Source organism: Micropterus salmoides, unplaced genomic scaffold, assembly GCF_014851395.1.
Source record: "Micropterus salmoides isolate LMB-PRFRI ecotype aquatic unplaced genomic scaffold, ASM1485139v1 Ms_hic_scaffold_12, whole genome shotgun sequence".
NCBI classification, from domain to species: Eukaryota; Metazoa; Chordata; class Actinopteri; order Centrarchiformes; family Centrarchidae; genus Micropterus; species Micropterus salmoides.
The window spans coordinates 12,741,645-12,759,822 of NW_024040263.1; the positions used below are offsets into that span (position 1 = coordinate 12,741,645).

The following is an 18,178-nucleotide window of genomic DNA, read 5'->3' on the forward strand; positions in this document are numbered from 1 at the left end:
GGCTCAAGCTGTCATGTACTGGTTACAACAGCAGCTGAAGGATTCTGAAATAAAAGACCATTAATTCTGTGATTTTTGAGTTAGCAAGCAATTTTCATACTTGCCTCAAGGTGCGGTACAATATTTTGGCTGACTGGCTTTACCCTTGTGGCGCAGCAGTCTGTGGGGGATTCGTGACACTGCTTTGAAAAATTTCTTAAGCCTTAAGTGGGTCAGTCTATAATCATGGAGAAGAAGAATTCTCGCAAAAGTCTTAGGAGATGATTATTATTTTTAATTGATAATGCAATGCTAGTTATATAAGAAAGACTGAATTTCATGGTATTAATGGCTGTATAGGGATTATGTTAGAGATTAAGTAAGGAAGGTCTAAATCCTTTTCTACCTTGTGGGTCAAATTAAGGCATCATTGAACAGATGAATAATTTATATTACACAGTCTGAAACATAGCATAAAATATAAAATGCAGTAACCACAACCAAAGCCCTGATGTTCTAAAGGTTCTCCTTTAAGGCAGAGATATGACCTTCTAGTGTGTAAAGCCTTAAATTCAAATCTGAGACATAATTTTTATGGCTGCAACATCACATCAAATGGTATCGTAGCAATGAAATATGAGTCATTGTATACATACTTCCTTGTAATTCAGCATGATGTTTTTGGTATTTTTGGAAATCTTGACATAAATGTGGGCTCTGTAGGCTTAAACAACAGTTGTTTATGCTTTGTGTTCTGTCACGTCTTGCAACGGTGCACATCAGATGGCGATATTAATGGGACTTTTATGTGAGGTTGATGTAGCAGAGGCTCTCACAATCCTGGGTATCAAGATCCTTGCTGTTTTCATTCTAACCATCTAATCAGGAAATTATTTACACCAGGGACTCCAGGTGAATCTAATTAACTAGGTAGTAGGAGAGAAGCCAGCTGCACTCCGGTGCCTGAGGATCCCAGTTGAGGAACACTGCCTCACTGTATCCAATGTCATATCACTGTTTTTGTGGCCAAACAATTACACTGAGGACACAAAGTTCAAAAGTTTGCTCATTATTATTGGTATTGTCTTCTGGTTTCAATGCTACGTTACACTAGTGTATAAATTGATCCGGAGTTTTTGGTATTTTACAAATCAGGCACATATACATATAGATGTCTCTTGAACAATAAATATTAAAATACATGGAGGAGTGTGCCGGTGTTTGATTGACAGCACCTGGCAGGCTGAGCACCAGCAGGGGAATGAGAGATAAACTAAACAAAGTTGCACTATAGCTTACAAGTTGCTGGCACAAGTGTTTTTTGAAGAAGTGGTAGTGAAGAGTTTGGAGCAGGCTGAAAAACAGTTTCACTGCCCTCTTTGGTTGAAAGTTTCATGTCTCTTGCATGTCTGACCACACCCATAGTCACTGATGTGTGTGGTTAGAGGTGTGCTCTCTTTCACCTGTTATTACACCCATCAATAGTCATGTTTCTATCAGTGTTTTAATACTAATTTTGAAGTATGACATTAGAAAAGTTTGATGGAAATGACATTCAAATAAACTTCTTCAATTTAGTTTTTACGCTGGTTCAAGGTGGCTTTTGCTGGGCAAATGCCCGGTAGGCCTATGACCAACGAACCTTTGGGGCCGATGTAACGTAAATTACTCATTTATATAACTGTTGCCAACGACTGGCCCATAAAGCATGAACAGTGGCCCATTGGGTAATTTTCTATCCTGACATTGTGCTGGCCCAATCACATCTCGTACTAGCCCCCACCCCCTCTGCTCTCTGTTTCTTGCGTTATGGGCTAAAAAAATAAAAAATTCTTTGTACAGATGCCGAAAATGACTGATATGTTTGCTACTGGGGCTGCAGTAACTTCAACATTAGCTGCAGTACCCTGGTAGTGCAGGCACAGAGACCTGAAGGAGTAAAGGAGAGCCGTAGCCAGGGGAGAGGCCAGGGGAGATTAAAGCCCATAGGCCTCAGTGAAGAGGTAAGATCTATACTTGATCATTCAGAGAAGACAGCAAACACACGCTCATTAAGACACACACACTTCTTTATGCCGACTCACACTCACGCACCCCTGCACCTGCCGTGGGAGGGCCATTAATCAGTCTGCTAAAATGTCTTTAATGTCCCCAACTTCAAAGACATACATCAGCTCCTCACAGTCTCATAGGAAAGAATGTGTACGTATGCAAGCATAAGTGTTTGTGCAACACACACAGACACATTTATCAAGCATTCACACCTGCTCACATCAGAGAGACCCATCAATCATGCACACATGCTTTGACCACTGAGGAAGAAATGAAAATTTTACCCACACATACACACATCCTGATTAATACACACATTTCATCTTGATTTGCTGGATGATCTCGATGAGCTCCATCTCTGTAGGCATGTAGCCCATAGTCCTCATGCAGTCTGCGATGTCTTTGTAATGGATGAAGCCATCCGCGTCGTAGTCAAATTCCTTAAAGGCCTCCTGCAGCTCTGCCAGAAAAGACAAACAAATTACAGCAATGGCAACTAACCGTAAAGTAGGGTAACATATTTTTCCCAAGAGTAAAACACACACACGTACAGACACACAAGGTGTGCACTGATAAGTGTGTAACTAAAAGTTACACTTTGAAGAAAGTTTTAAGTTATCTGTAAGTTGTTGACTCCAGCAGACAGAAATACAGCCAGCTCTCAAGAGCAGCAAGTTATGTTGTTTTAATTGATTTTGTTGCTCTAGGTCATTGGCAAACAACATTTCAAGGCAGTCTGAGAAACCTTAAATTACATAAATCACAAAGGTGAGCGAGCTTAACAGGAGAAAATATCAATGCCACTGATAAATCTGCAATGCAGTTGACTAGTGATTTATCACGTGCGTGCATTGCAATTACACCAGCAACGTCTTACCATCTAACTCCTCTGGCATCAGCTCTCTCTCCTATGGAGCAAAGAAGAAAGAAAGAAAAAAAGAGTGGAAATAATTACAAGACAGCATTGGAGGACGGGATGTGAAATCAGGGTGGCTTTAAAACAGCAAATTCTCCTGAGAAATATCCAGTGATAATCTGTTTTTGACTACTTAATTAGAATAACATGCATATCATGTCAACACTGCCGCATTCTGACAGTAAACTCTAATGGGATTTCACCCAGCGACATGTCTTTCTAATTTGCAGAATGATACAATGCCACACACTCCTACATGCGCGTGCGTGCGCACACACACACACACACTCAACATCCGTAGCATCCTGAGGGACACGTAGCATAAGCTCAGTCTGTATGCATACAAATTACACACCCACGCGCAACCATGTGACAGTGAGTTGCACAAACATTGTCACTGTCGCAAAAAGCACAGATACATGCAAACTAAGACACAGATACACACACACACACACACACACAAACACGTAGACACAAGACATAGTATTTGCAGATGGACGTGTGTGAAACATTTAGTATTCTCTGCCCTGTTTTGACATTTGCTCAGGATGATCTTTTCCTCCCTTTCTCCCTCTTTCACTCCCATTTTCTGTTTTCTGGGAAGTTGAGGCAATGCTAGGAGCCAACAAAACTCATATTTAGTCATTAAATATAATGGATCACAGTGAAATTTGGTGTGCTAAGGTAGTAATATTTTAATGTATTCCACTGGTTGCAGACAGACAGTTATGATAAAAACACATTCTAATTGGGTTATCAGTTGAAATACTGTACAAATGCATATGCTCAGACAAAGTCACAACACATGAAATGGATGAGCTTAGAGGTCTGGGTCATAAATGTGCTCATATTGTAGGGGGAAACAAAACATGTTGTCACATAATTCATGCATCAGTCCTTGAAACAATATTCTAATGAGCACATTTGAAACCATGTAAATGTGAATTAACATATGTAAAGATATTAAAAGATCATGAAATCAAATGAATCATCTTTAAAAGCAATGAGACATAATAAATAATGTGCCTTTAGCAAGATGCCTTTTTACAAATCATGCCTGTTCCAGCAGCATCTTCACTCGCATCTTGACTCGCTTTCAAGCAATGTGCAACTCTTCCACAGAATCCTCGTCACATCCACAGGGGAAACAAGAAACATGCAAACTCAGTCATCTTCGTATGGAGCAACTGAGCCTGACATATGGAGATATCGCTTAGCACAAAGACGCCGCAAGCCTGAGGATATCTATAAGTTCAAAGGAACAAGACTGACACACAAGCTTATAAAGGCGCTCATTATTGCGAGCACCAAGTACAGAAATTTGCTGTGGGCTTTTTCTTCCTCACTTTCATATAATAAGGAATAATAGAGGGTCAATTGAATTCAGAACTTGAGTGGTGGAAGTAACAAATTGTGTGTATCCATGTACAGTATTTCAATTTTATTTTGCTATATTTCAGAGGGAAATGTTGCACTTTTTACCGCATCACATTTATGTGATTGCTATAGCAGTTATTTTCTTATGGTGTTGGATGAAAAAAAGAAAGTTGCATTGTTCAAGTATGATATGGAGGAAACAACCTTATGCTAAAATTGTTTTAATTTTACCTTTGCCTTTGGTAATGCTCACCTTTCTTCTACGCTCTTACAATTATGTGTTGGACCTTTGCTTTCAATCAAGTGTCTATTTCCATAACTTTATTTCAACTTTATTTAAGAAAAATAGAGAGTTAAAAAGGCAAATCAGAGCAGCAGTGGAACTGAAATGCACAGAGAAGTGCAATATTTTCCTCTTAATACATGTTGGCACTCAGGGTGGTTTATACATAAATCATACAAGGTCATCCTGCTCAAGTGCACAATAGCTAGGAATAGGAGAGGACCCCATGGATTATTTGGAAGTGTCTCCGCATGGCAGCCGTTCAAATGATTATTCACTGTATAATATTGCCAGCAGACTCGAAACACATGCAATGCCAGGATGCAATTGCATCAAGAGTTACGTCACTATAAGTGTACTCTGCCTATGATTTATATAAACCTCTTAAGTTTTATGATTTTTGATGCTGCAGTATAAAAAAACCCCACTGTTGTTAGTCTAGAACCGCTGATTACCCTGCACAGGATCCCCATGTCTATAAGGGCATATTTAGAAAGCAAGGTCAACACATTAATTGGATTTTTTTTTTTTACCAGAGAGGATTAGACAGCATGCCATGCAGACTCTCAAGTCATCCGTCAGAACGAGCCCATTAACAGTTAATTTCATTCTCATTGCCTTCACACAGCCCATTGAGCAGCTCACTGCTTTGTAAGCTTGACGCACGCACACATATGAGAGGTATGTGGATACTTCACACAGACAAATATGGTCCTCAGAAAGAAAATAGACTTCAAAATGCAGTTACAGTATGCACATATATTGCTCATTGATGAGTGCAGTGCATTTTGCTTCATATCCATCTTTCTGTGGCTCTGACATGTAAATGCACGAATTGTTTGTCGTTCGCTACTTGTCTCTCCCGGCCCCTTCTTCGGTTGGATCTAATGAGGGCTGACAGTGAACCTGGCTAAGGGGGTTATTAATACTTGTGTTGAGGCAGGGATTAGGAATTGCTACAGGGTGGATGGTCTCCCTGCCTCAGTGTCACAGCGGCAACCAAAACAACGTGTCATCTGTCCCGTGGATTCAATGCAGACCTCTCTACCTGGCTACTATTAAATTCAAACCAGTGACTGCCACAGTAAAACAAGGCAGATCAGTCATGGCAGGTGAGGTAGTACATCAGGGAAGGATGTGGAAATGAGGCTCCACAGTAGCCCGAGGTCACTGTGAAGTGGTTTTCAGTTCCCATAAATTTAAAATTTGCTTTAAAACAATGAAATTAGTTATTAAGAAATCTAGTTATGAAACATCATTAAACTGTTCATAGGCACACAACTCCCATTGGTGTAGATGTTTCTGTTATCTTTTACAGTAAATCCCTTTGTTGTGACGAAGGCATTTTTGAAAAAGCTTTTGGCTCTGTTTTGTAATAAGATCTCACCAGTGATCCATAAAGTACTATGATTAAAAGAATCTTCATCCTACATAATATCACCAACACCAGTAATAATAATAATATCCCATATAGTTCTAGAAAGCTTGCTGTATAAGAACTGAAAAAGAAATTAAACATGTATTAGGACCTACAAAATAAAAAGGAATGCAAGTGACTAATGGGCCTCAATCATCATTCTTATACAGTAATGAGCATTTTTCTAGAGTGGTATACAAATAAAGGCAAATGCCCCAGAAATTTTTACAAATGTATTGTGTTGTGTGTGAATAAGCACTTCTGTGATGGGAACTGAGCCCTTCAGCCCTCAAATTCACACATTATGATGTTTGGTTGAAGGTGGGAGATTTGCACATAATATAAATGTATAAAGATACAAACAGTCAAGGGAACATTTAGTTTTCTTGGAGTAATTAGATTTATTTTCCTGGTCTCCTAGAAATTGTGTTTGTATACAACTAATAGAAAACTGGAATACATTTTCATTTAACATAACGAAATTTTGTTAAAAAATGTTGATACTGAACAAATCAGTAAAAATGTTAAGTGACAGCCTGTTTTATTTGTTTTCTGCTAAAATATCTGATTTTGCAATACAATATACACATTTGGTGACTACATCATTATAACTCCTTTTTTTAAGTGGTTGTGTTATGGCACTTGCAACACTTGGTTAAGGTTAGGGAAAGATTGCGATCTTGGTTTAATATGGAAAAAGTATCATATAAAGTAGGTAGTAAGGTCCGGTCATATCCATGCAGGTGTACAGCATGATCATTATAACCAGGTATGTCTCTCTGTTACTCTGTCCATACCTTCATGTCAACATTGTTTGCTTCTGCAACTACCTCCACCATCCCAGTCTCCTCCTTATTTCTTAGATATTGTTGATTTAACAAAGAGTTAATGTTCATTTATGCTTGTCAGGGCATTTGTTAAGTTTAGTTCTCCCTGCTGAATCCTCGTTTCTGCTCAAAGTCTTGAATCCTCGTTTCTGCTCAAAGTCTTTGAGAGCTCCCTCAAAGGGCAGAGCCCTTTCTAACCGTTTGTTACATAACGTTTTCGTTATGTATTCGTTATAAATGGTCAATTCCTTGATGCAAGTGCCTCTACCATTTGTTAGTTAGTATCCTGAATATATTGACATCTCAGGTTATAATGCTGGTGCACTGAATGTTTTGTAAATTCTGCATGTGATGTTTTAGCTTTTTCATTTTAGTAGAACATTAAACATTAAGTCCTGTAATAATTTCCCACCAATTAATGTAATGGGAATTTGCCATTCAGGGTTGTGTCCTTGACAAAACAGTCTTTAAGGAAGTCTCATTAACATCCTGGATCTGTTCCACATCCATTTCCTCCATACAAAAACATAACTATATCGCCAAAGTGTTCTTTTCAATCGAGGGAACCTCAGATAAAAATACCACTTTCATTAGTTTCTATGCCAATCCTCTTCTGTAGAAGATACTGTATGGCAAAAGAAATCATTACACAGTATATCACAGTTAAACGTGTACTGTAAAAACTGCTCTCTAAATAAATCAACTCATGTTGGTGAAGGTGCCATTGAGCTGTTTGGATTTGTTGGCTCATTTGCATTTGTCATTTTCCAAAATATTCTGTGATGCCCTACAGCAATCTAGGATCAGGGTATCAGGCATGAACAGAGCCAAAGCTTCACTTGAACCAACCGAGGCATTAATGGAAGCCAGCCCAGTGTCCAGACAGTATATCATCTGTGAAGTGGAGTTATTGGTGTGACTTCTTCAAAAGGATGTTTTTTTTGTTTTAGAACAGCCCAAAGCCCTGATCAGATGATTTCATGTTTGAATTTAACTGGGTGGGTAATGATATTTACTTCTCACCGTCATTTGACCTATCAGCAATTACTAGTTTGACAACAGCCCAATCATTTTCGGATAGTCCTCGTTCACTACAGCTAATAGCTAATCACTGTTTATATTCTCAGTCGATAGTTGTCTCTTAGAATCAGCTGAACAAATGGATCCATTTTCCAACTCCATTCTGTGTTACTTTAAAGTCAATGTAATGTTATTTATTTTAGATGTGGCTCAGTCTATGAACCTGCACTATATCGACCTTTCTTTGCCGGTCTCTTCCAACTATTTCTCACACATCTCGCACATTATGAAATAAAATAGTAATTGGGCAAAATTGCATAAGAACAATCATGGTCATGAGTAAAAGAAATCAACGCTGGCTCGTGGAAGGAAATTGGATATGAACAGTGGTCCTCCGTGTTAAAGTCAGATGTTCCCATCCATCCACCCTGACCTCTCTCTCTGTCGACTTGGTCGCTCTGTAACAACAACTGACTCCCTCCTTTGCTCAGTCAGACAAGACTCATAATTGCTATGGCTGCTCGAGGGCTTTGACACTTGTCAGTTTGTGGCACTTGCTGAAACACCTGATGCTGTTTTCCTTCACGGGAGGTCGGTCTCTCAGCAACAGGAAGATGTATAAGGAAACAATCTACATGATGCAGACAGAGTTGTGTGTTTGTAGTGGCATGTAGAGATCCTACAAGCACTTTAGGCCTGTGACATCATAATCTTAACTGATGCAACTGAGTAATCAGCTGGCACACCTGCTATTTATTAGTTGCTGTTTCCTGACACGTGCCCCTGATGATGGTTTTATAAGACTGGAAGCTTGAATGCTTTTTTGGAGTAACCCTGCTAGTGACTAACATGTGTGTTAAGGCTGTGACAACATGCATGTTAGTATGAGCAGTAATGTGCTGTTAAACTGACCTGTCCAAAGAGCTTATTGAGATAGGAGATGTAGGCAGCGGCCACAGTCGAGCTGTTGCTGAGGCTCCTTCTCCCGCTGCGACGAGTCTCGTCCTCACTACCAGAGCCCTTCCCTTGGGCCAAGGGCGACTTTGAGCTGTGAAGTGTGCATTTGCGAGCCAAGTGTTGAGAGCTGTCATCATAAAAGCCAGGCCTGCATTCCCCCCCTCAACTTACTTAAACAAAACACACTTAAGTGCCTTTTGTGTGATTACTCTAATCTGGCCTGCCTTGAAATAATTGTGAGTGATATTAAAAAACGTCAGCAGTACAATCACGTCAAGTCACTCAAAAAACTGTTTCTTAGGAGAATAAGTTTGAAATTATGAAAGCTTGTTTTGCTGCAGATCAATGGCACTAATTGGGTGCACAAATCTATACAACCCACTCCCCCTTGATCTAATCAATGTTGATTAGAAACAGGATGATAATAACCAGAATTTCTTGGATAGGCTGAGCTGAAGGGCCTTGTTTTTGAATCTCCCAGTAGCAGCCGATCTGGCAGCCGACGCTCCCCTTCCCACTCGTGGAGACATGCTAGGAGAGAAAGAAGCCTTAATCAGTTCAAATTGCACTCATTGTCTCATTATTATCAAAACTTATTTTTTCAAAATTAAACGATAAAAACAACCCTGAATTTGTGGCTTGTCATGTGGTTGGACCATCCTGTTGAGGAAGGTACGACGGATTTAGACTGCTAAAAGACAGCAGCAGCAATGGGAGACAATTGTTTGGATTTTAGGAAGTTTCACCGACTCTATATTACACAAAAAATCTTTCTGAAGCAGGCCAAACCATCTGTCCATCTTTCTCTCGACAACCTGCTCACTCATTACCGTGTAATTAACACATGGATAGCTCTCTTGTTTATGCTGGAGCCCCAAATTGTGATTTAGACGGATGTTTAATCATTACTACCGGTTAACGCTCGCAACCTCTTGATTTAGCTTTTGATTAAATTGTGTCAGATTGTTTTCATTCCCTATCAATTTTATTAACTACTTTTAGTTAGATCTCACTGACCTGACAGCAGAGGATGGTCTACTCTCTGCTCCTGCCTTTGAAGTTTTCACAGACATACTGGATGGAAGAAAAACATAAAAGGATGTGAGTGTGGGGAAAAGAAAATCGCCTAATAGAAGAGAGAAGAGAGACAAAGAGAAGAGTCAGATTCCTGATGGCTAAATATGCATTTTGGACAAAATACCCTGATGTTCAACATTAAAGCTGCATTAACACCATCAGATAAGACCAACAGATCATTATCCATCAGTTAAGGAGCATCATTAGCTTTCATTTGCAGTCATGTTTCTGACAACTTGATGAATATAAGTATTCGCTCTGCTTTTAGCTCTGGGTTTTGGTCTCTAGCTGCTCCTTAGGAAAAGATCAGGCTTTTTAGTTTGCTAAATCCTATTAATCCTTCTATGTTCATCAGCAAGTTGCTAACTTTTTTATATCTGTAGTTCATTGCTGGGCAGGCAGTGAACAGTTTAGAGGTATTTCACTACAGCTGTAGAAAATGAGGTTGATGAAAGCTGATTAGAGCAGCTTTAACCATTGTATTTTTTCATGATGTGATCAATGATTCCACACATTTATTTTACAGTTTGTAAAACACCAGACATGGATACAGGGTGCTGTTTAAACTATGAAATCACTCAAGTCCAATTCAGAGACAGATTAATTTGCACAAGAGGACACACACCCAAACAATTAATCCAAAATGATACACAAAGACAGACAGTAGGTGGACAGCTATTAACAGTCCAGATGAATGGATCAAAGGTTCAGAGAGGAAGAATGGTATGAAAAGTGGATTGACAAGAGTGTGGGATAGAGGAAGATGGAGAAGAGAAAGAAATGGCAAGAAAGATCCTTTTTTATTCATCTTTCTTGCCATTTCTTTCAATCATGTGTTTGACTTGCAGAGGAGGAGGAAAGACTTATGGCTGTCTGTTTGAGAGGCAAATTAATGTTCTGTCATGGACCTCAGCGGTTCTGGCTTTCAGTGCCTGATGATGAACGGCCGGACTGATGTGCTATAAACATAACGCCTCACTCGCCATCTCAGATGCCCCGGAAATGGTGCGAAGACAGATGCCAAAGATCTGCTCCAGCGGTTGCTACTTAGGGTCATGTAGACCACGAGGGCCGAAATGAGAAGAGACCAGCCAGTCTTCCAAATGACACTGGACTGTTAAATGTGCCCCTACCAAACAAGCTGCATTCCCAACTCCCACTGGGTTGAACAAAACGTGCCATGACTGAGGAGTGAGCGCCTGTCTGTCACGCTTTCACACAATCAGTATGCATGTGATACATGCTGGTGGCAACAAGCATGTTAAGCTGTACGGGGGTAGAAGGGAGGAATTTTCATGTACACGCACGAGTACAGTAGTGGAATTCCTTTAAAATATTTTATATTTTATCAGTCTATACTACACTGTACCTTATGCCCATAGTACAGCAATGGTTTATTTATGTACAAACTCTCTCTCTCTCTCTCTCTCTCTCTCTCTCACACTCACACTCACACTCACACACACACACACACACACACCTGTCTCTTCCACTCCCCAAAACCTTCCCATTGCACACATGGGTAAAGCAAGATATCTGGACTTTCTATAGTGGTGGTCTCACATTGTTTGCCTGAAGAATTGCTCTCGTCTTCAGTGAGCACAACTCCCATCAGGGTAAACAAACAAGCACACACACAGACTGTACACATGCGCGTTTCACTGCACAAGCCATTGAGCAGCACCGTGTGTGTCTGCAGCTCTCCTCCCTAAGTGGCCAATTGCTGTCAATCACTGAGCCGACACAAGCAATTTTAGATCCTAATCACGCTAATTGAAGTAATGAAATGGATGGCCAGGTGGACTGCGCTAAAACAAACACAACTAACACAGCTGATGATGGAGAGCAGGCTCCACTGGAGAGCCACTATGTTGTGGTAGGAGGTGAATGAATGGGCCTAGTTGGAGCGTTAGGGGTTAATCACTAAATGGATATTCTAAATATATTTTCTAAGAGTCACTGGAGTGAAGGGGTGCTGAGATCCACTGCATATGACATTCAAACAAGGCCCACACACACACACACACACACACACAAAACAGACAGAGAAGAAAATACTCAGAGAAGTCACTACTCCACCAAGGTTGCACAATCCTTTCGATCTGTTATTTTTTAGGAAAATATTTTTCTGCATTTGGATGTGAATCGTCATCAAAACACACACAGCCATAGACGTCATACTGATTCGCTGATAGTGGTCATGACTTTTGGAGGACACCTAAATCTTGTTCGGTTATATTCCTTTGTAAAAGGAAAGTTTCAAGTGAGTCACACACATTAACACTGTTCATGGCCATTCATACTGATGGTGTTCCTGTAGCGTCACATTCACCGATCAGCCCTAACATTATGACCATCTGCTTAACATAGTGTAGGTTCCCCTTTGGCCACCAAAACAGCCCTGACCTGTCGTGGCATGGACTTCACTAGACCTCTGAAGGTGTGCTGTGGTATCTGGCACCAAGCAGAAGCAGATCCTGTAAGTCCTGTAAGTTGCTAGCTGGGGGCTCCATTGTTTAGACTTGTTTGTCCAGCACATCCCATGGATGCTCGATTGAATTGAGATCTGGGAAATGTGGAGGCCAAGACAACACCTTCAACTTGTTGTGTTCCTCAAACCATTCCTGAACCATTTTCATGTTGAAAGAGGTCACTGCCATCAGGGAATACTGTTTACACGAAAGGGTAACATCCACATGAATGGCTGGACCCAAGGTTTCCCAGCAGCATCACACTGCCTCCATCGGCTTTCCTTCTTACCATAGCGCATCGTGGTGCCGTATGTTCCCCAGGCAAGCGACACATACACACCCGGCCACCTTCTTCCATTGTTCTGTGGTCTAGTTCTTATGCTCATGTGCACATTGCAGCTGCTTTTGGCAGTGGACACGGGTCAGCTTGGGCTCCCTGACTGTTCTGCAGCTACGCAGCCCCATACACAATGAACTGTGATAGACTGTGTGTTCTGACATCTTTCTATCAGAACCAGCATCAACCTTTTCAGCAGTTTGTCCTACAGTAGCTCGTCTGTCGGATCGGACCGCACGGGCCAGCCTTCACTCCCCACGTGTGTCACTGATCCGTGGCCCTGTCACCGGTTCAAGGCTTTTCCTTCCATGGACTAGTTTTGTTAGATATTGACCACTGCAGACTGGGAACACAACAGCTGCTGTTTTAGAGATGCTCTGACCGACTGACAGACAAGAGCCATTATTCACACAGCAGCTGGAGATCCTTATCAGGAAATCAGAAAAATAGGTTGTATTAGACATTTTTGATGAAACTACATCTGAGATTTGGGTGATATATTGGCTAGTGTAGCCTCAAGCTGAGGGCTGGTAACCTTACTCCTTTCTAACTATAAACCCCCAGATTTGTTTTCATTTTCAAACTTGTAGTCTTCAGACCCTAATGAGGCCGACTCAAGTGACATAACTTCAAGTAATTTATCAGGCTTTGTGGAGCTCCCGCCAGAGTCACAAAAGACTTTATACACTGCTTTTCACACAGCATCAGACAGCCTTTAATGTGTCAAATTGGTGGCGTTCCCCTTTAAGGACTTCTGTTATCTGTTCACAGAAAATTGTCAAAATCAAATCACTTGTTCCTGTGCCTAAATTTATACCAAATGTTATTGAAATCTGTTGAATGGTTTTCGAGATAGCCTTCTAATTAACCTGCAAACAGACCAGCAAATGGGAACAAAAATTAATCTCCTTGGCAGAAGTAAAAAAACACATCATACAAAGCCACAGAAAGAAAAAACGCCCTCTCCACTCAGATTGGCTGTGAGTTCAGGTGAGGTTTCCCTCATCTTTATACTCTCCCTCTGTTTTCTCTTTGTTTTCGTATTATCTTTCCATTCGCCTGCTGTCCAGTCAGAAGGCAATCAATCCCAGAGGGCCAAACAAGCCTGTGTCTGATCCATAAACAACCGATAGTAATGCAATCGGGTCTGGCACTCCATCTTATCTTCACCTATCTTAACACCTCTCCACCACTTCCTCCAACCTCCCCCGACCCAACCCCACCCCCCAGCACTGATTTCATGTCACGGCTCTGAAATGAGACTGTCGCCTTCAGTATTGGTGCAGAGAGGACGGAACAGAGGCCGAGAATGAGATATTTTTCTCATTCACAGACATCTTTTCCAATCTCTTCATTCGGGACAACCTCCTTATTACTGCTTTGTATAATTCTTGTGTAATTACAATCTCTTCCTCCTTGAGTAGCCTGATAATGACTGGGTGGAGATGGTTTAAATAAGTCTGTTGATGTGATTGCATTGTAGTAAGCAACGGGGGCACAAATATTGAACCAAAACAAAAGCAAACACTGGGCTGGCTATCTGTTGGCTTTTAAAGCAAACTATACGCGAGATCCAGATAATCAAATTGAATTGAACTGAATTTATTTCAGGATAACCCCTTGAGATGTATCATCAATTTTCAAGGGGGTCCTGCAGCACATATGTATGTAGAGACACAAAAGTTGATCACACAGTACACAAATATTATAAAGCAGGGAAGAGACGTCTGTCAGTCGCATTTGAGTGGCTACCTTAGACATGCTCTGTACAAGGCTCGCCTATTACAAATGAACCATAGCTGATTCCAGTTGTTTTGCATTATTAAAACATGCATGAGTAAAACAAGCTGACTCTTCACTACAAATCATCAGTACAGCAAAATACACTTTTACACGATCTTACCTTCTTCAGCCACCAAAAGAAATTGAAGAAATAGATTTTATTCTATGTAAATTCTATTTAATCTGATTGTTTGTCTTGGCTGATAGATGCGAATGAGGTGTATCTCTATTGTATGAAGCCCTACCTAACATGAGGATTATATAATCAAAGGTGATTATCCAGCTAAATATGTTGGGATTAGAGATGTAACTGGCTGTCTCTGTCCTCAAGAACAAAAAGGGGATTGATATTGTGTTACTGCACTTATGTTGGGGAGGCAGATGAACCATTATATGAATCTAGATGAATTTATATGTCATTTCAATCTATTTTGGTTTGAATGACTTTATATTCAAGATGCTAAATCATTAAACCTTTTTTAACCCTGATCAACCACCCAGTGGGTCCATCATTACAGGTGCATGTTTCACAGCATTGCCAAACCCATATATTACAAATTCTAGTCAATGTTCCAAAGTTTCTACAGTGGGGAATTTCAATGTCCATGGAAAGCAAACTACTTTAACTTCAATGTGAACACATTTAACAGTTAACAGGACAAAGTAATGGAGCTCTTGTAGGTCCACATTGGAAATTGCACTACAGGCATGAGCACACTGAGATAACAAACTGACAAAGAGGCAATAGGGTAAACATTTTGTAGCAAACCTAAATTTAGTTATGCAATTTAATAAATTTATGAGAATTGATACCCAGTTATGAATTTTATTATTCATAAAATCAAATAATGTTCCTCATTAAGGGCACCACCGGAGTTGTTATAATCCTAGAGTCTCCGGACCTCTAGGTAGTTTTAATAATTGTACAATTATTACTAGTGATCAGTTAGTTAATAATCGCTCAATTATCTTAAATCAATCAGTCAGTCTCATATCTAAAGGGTCAATTCTCTTGGCAGGGATGGAGAAATAGGAAACACACACATTTCTTGATTATATTACAGTGAATTTATTCTCTAACTACTGTGATAAAAAGATGGTTGGATACAGGGAACATAAACAATTGCTGAACAATGAGAAATGGAGTTCGATTGTGGGAAGCATTTGACTCATAAGGCATAGGAAAACTAATGAAAGTAAGTTAACACTATGAGTTTAGGAGTTAGAGGGGACATCCCTGACTGCAGAATGTGTGTTAAGTCTTACTGCTTGTCGGCGGCCTGCTTGGCCTTTTGCTGGTCCCACGCTAGCTGCCGATCCTGGCTTTTTGCTAGGGATTCTCCGGGGTTCTCCGTGTCTGATTGAAAACGCCTCCTCCGTCTGGCAATTCGGCTGTTTTCAGGTTTCCTTCGTTGCAGCTGGCGAGACCACGTGGCTTGGTCTGACCTCGGTGAAGTTGGCTTGACGAAAAAGGCTTAAAATGGAACATGGTCGAATTAGTCCAGTGTAACTTAACGGACTGATAACTTTAACAAACAAAAGAAATAAAGAAAATAAAAACAAACTGAAGGGCTGATCGATGTCTCGGCACTTCACGTGTGTAGCTTCAAGCGAAACAGAAGGGCCTGTTTCGCTGGTCGACTCTGAGGACGTTGCCTGGCGCGGCACGCCGACGTGTACCGAAGCGTACAGAGAGCCGAGCAGAGCAGCGGAGAGAGCAAGGAGCGAAGAGAAGAGAGCGAAGCGAGGTCGCGTGTCGCTCTTTTGTTGCCTGGGGCGTGGTTCCCCAGGGGGCGTCTCAGGTTTCCCAGGGGACTGCTTCTCTAAACTTAATGTCTAAAAAGAAAAGAGATCTATTTGTGCGTATTATAATCAAATATTTTCCACAATCGAACCTCAATGGTCCAAGGTTGTACTGTTCTAGGCATTTGGTAACAGGAAACAATTGTCACATTATTGGTCAGGATATTTATACATTTAATGGCATTTCCAACGAGGGCATGTAATACTTATTTTGTCCACTTGGGGGAGCTCAGGTTACATGATGATATTGTTGATTCATCCTTAAATTCAAGCTGGCGGTTAAGAGTATAGTAAAACATTCCTTTGTCATCATTTCTAAAGGAATTTTGTAGGAAAGTATTATGAACAAGCATTGATTACATTAGATGAAGGAGTGTCTTGCTGAAAATAAAAACACTGCAAAAGCAACTTTCTTTTCAGCACTAATATCAACAACGGATAGCAACATGTTAACATAACCACTCAAATAGAGGCAAACGTAATCAGGTAACTAAAGATTTAATTAAACTTAATTAAATGCTTTGAGTCTTTGGAGAATGCAGTCTTTTTTACATTGAAAGTTCGGCTGTCCTGGATTATGTCACACTTAGGTGAGACAAGGAGTATCCCTTTGATGGGATAATAAACAAAGAGCAAGGTCAGTTGCCACGGAAACATGTGTGTGGGGGGGGGGGGGCAGTTTTGATGTTTATGTTCAGGGAAATGCTAATGGCTGGCTTGTGTCCCTTTGTCAGTTTAACAGTCAGGCCCCGCGTTATCAGCTTCGGGATCAAAAAGGTGCCAGTTTTATGGTGGGGCTAGCACTTAGAGAAAGCAACTTTGAAAGGAATTTAGAGTAGCTCCAAATTTATTCAATATAAAATGCACAAATCCACACCGTTGTTCACTACAATTTATACCTGTCTGGCCAGACAAGGAACACCTTAATCTTGATGACTTGTTTCTGACCAAATACCATGCCTATAGAGAGCCAACGAAAACGTAACTTCCGAGGTCTTTTCCAGAAGTAAGAAAACCTTTTTAGAAAACTAAAAATCCAGCCTTGGAACAAAGCACCGTTTGTCTTGTGTCTTGCTTCGTATATTCAGAGAAGATGGTAGTTTTTTTACGGTCTAATATTGTTGTTTATTGAAAATGGATGGTTTGTTGCAGCCTTTAATGAACACCATTTCCCAATAGCCCCAGACATTTATGGCCTAAACGTCACGGCTTGACGGAAGAGGCGAGTCATATTGTCAGACATGTCTAGAATAACTGCAAGACAGAGATGAGTAGATGTAGCTGTAGATGTTTTAGACAGCAGAGATTGCAACAAGAACGTTTTACAAAAAGACAGCATAGTTGAGTTTTATGGATATGGATGAGACCATAGAACATAGAAACATGAACATAGTGTCCTTGACATCCCCAATAGGTTTCTGAAGAGATATTGTGAAGTTCAATGTCACGTGGCTCCTGGAGGCTCCGGCCCTCGCCATCTTGGCAGTGCCAGACTCAAACATAGGCAAAGAGGTGGATCTGAGGCTGGCCAAATGAAGTTGCTGAACCACTTAGCGGCTAACCACCTGAGAAGGCACCCCGCTGTCACTCAAAGCAGCCACATCCTTTATTATGCATGACTTTAAGCATTAATATAATTTAAACTGGTAAGTTAAATAAACATTTATTTATTCAAAAGTGTTTTTTGCACCAAGTTGAGCCATTCGATGAACGCCAGTTTTTGGCACTTAATGAATGAAGCAAGATGCAGGCCTTCTGTGGTAGTGACGACAAAGTTTGGAAATAACAATCATGGAGGACAAACTGGTGGTGGTTGTTGCTGGATACCCTGAGCCATTTGTTTTTACCACCAGTAGTTACAATGTTTTGAACAGAAACAG

The 18,178-nt window shown here is 40.6% G+C and overlaps 1 protein-coding gene across 4 annotated transcripts in view; it reads right to left on the minus strand.

Moving 5' to 3' along the window:
* Positions 1-18,178, minus strand: part of cabp4 (calcium binding protein 4) — a 28,595-nt gene that overhangs the window by 5,802 nt on the left and 4,615 nt on the right. For 2 of the 4 annotated variants that reach the window (XM_038713419.1, XM_038713417.1), the window contains exons 2-6: positions 9,846-9,902; positions 9,258-9,359; positions 8,784-8,919; positions 2,909-2,939; positions 2,348-2,491 (exon numbers count right to left, since the gene is read on the minus strand). In XM_038713419.1, coding sequence (XP_038569347.1) covers positions 2,348-2,491; positions 2,909-2,939; positions 8,784-8,919; positions 9,258-9,359; positions 9,846-9,901 — 469 coding nt within the window. In that variant the 5' untranslated portion in view covers position 9,902. Of the gene's footprint in view, positions 1-2,347; positions 2,492-2,908; positions 2,940-8,783; positions 8,920-9,257; positions 9,360-9,845; positions 9,903-15,761; positions 15,910-18,178 lie in introns of those variants that run through there. The other 2 variants (XM_038713418.1, XM_038713420.1) reach the window with 2 other exon arrangements.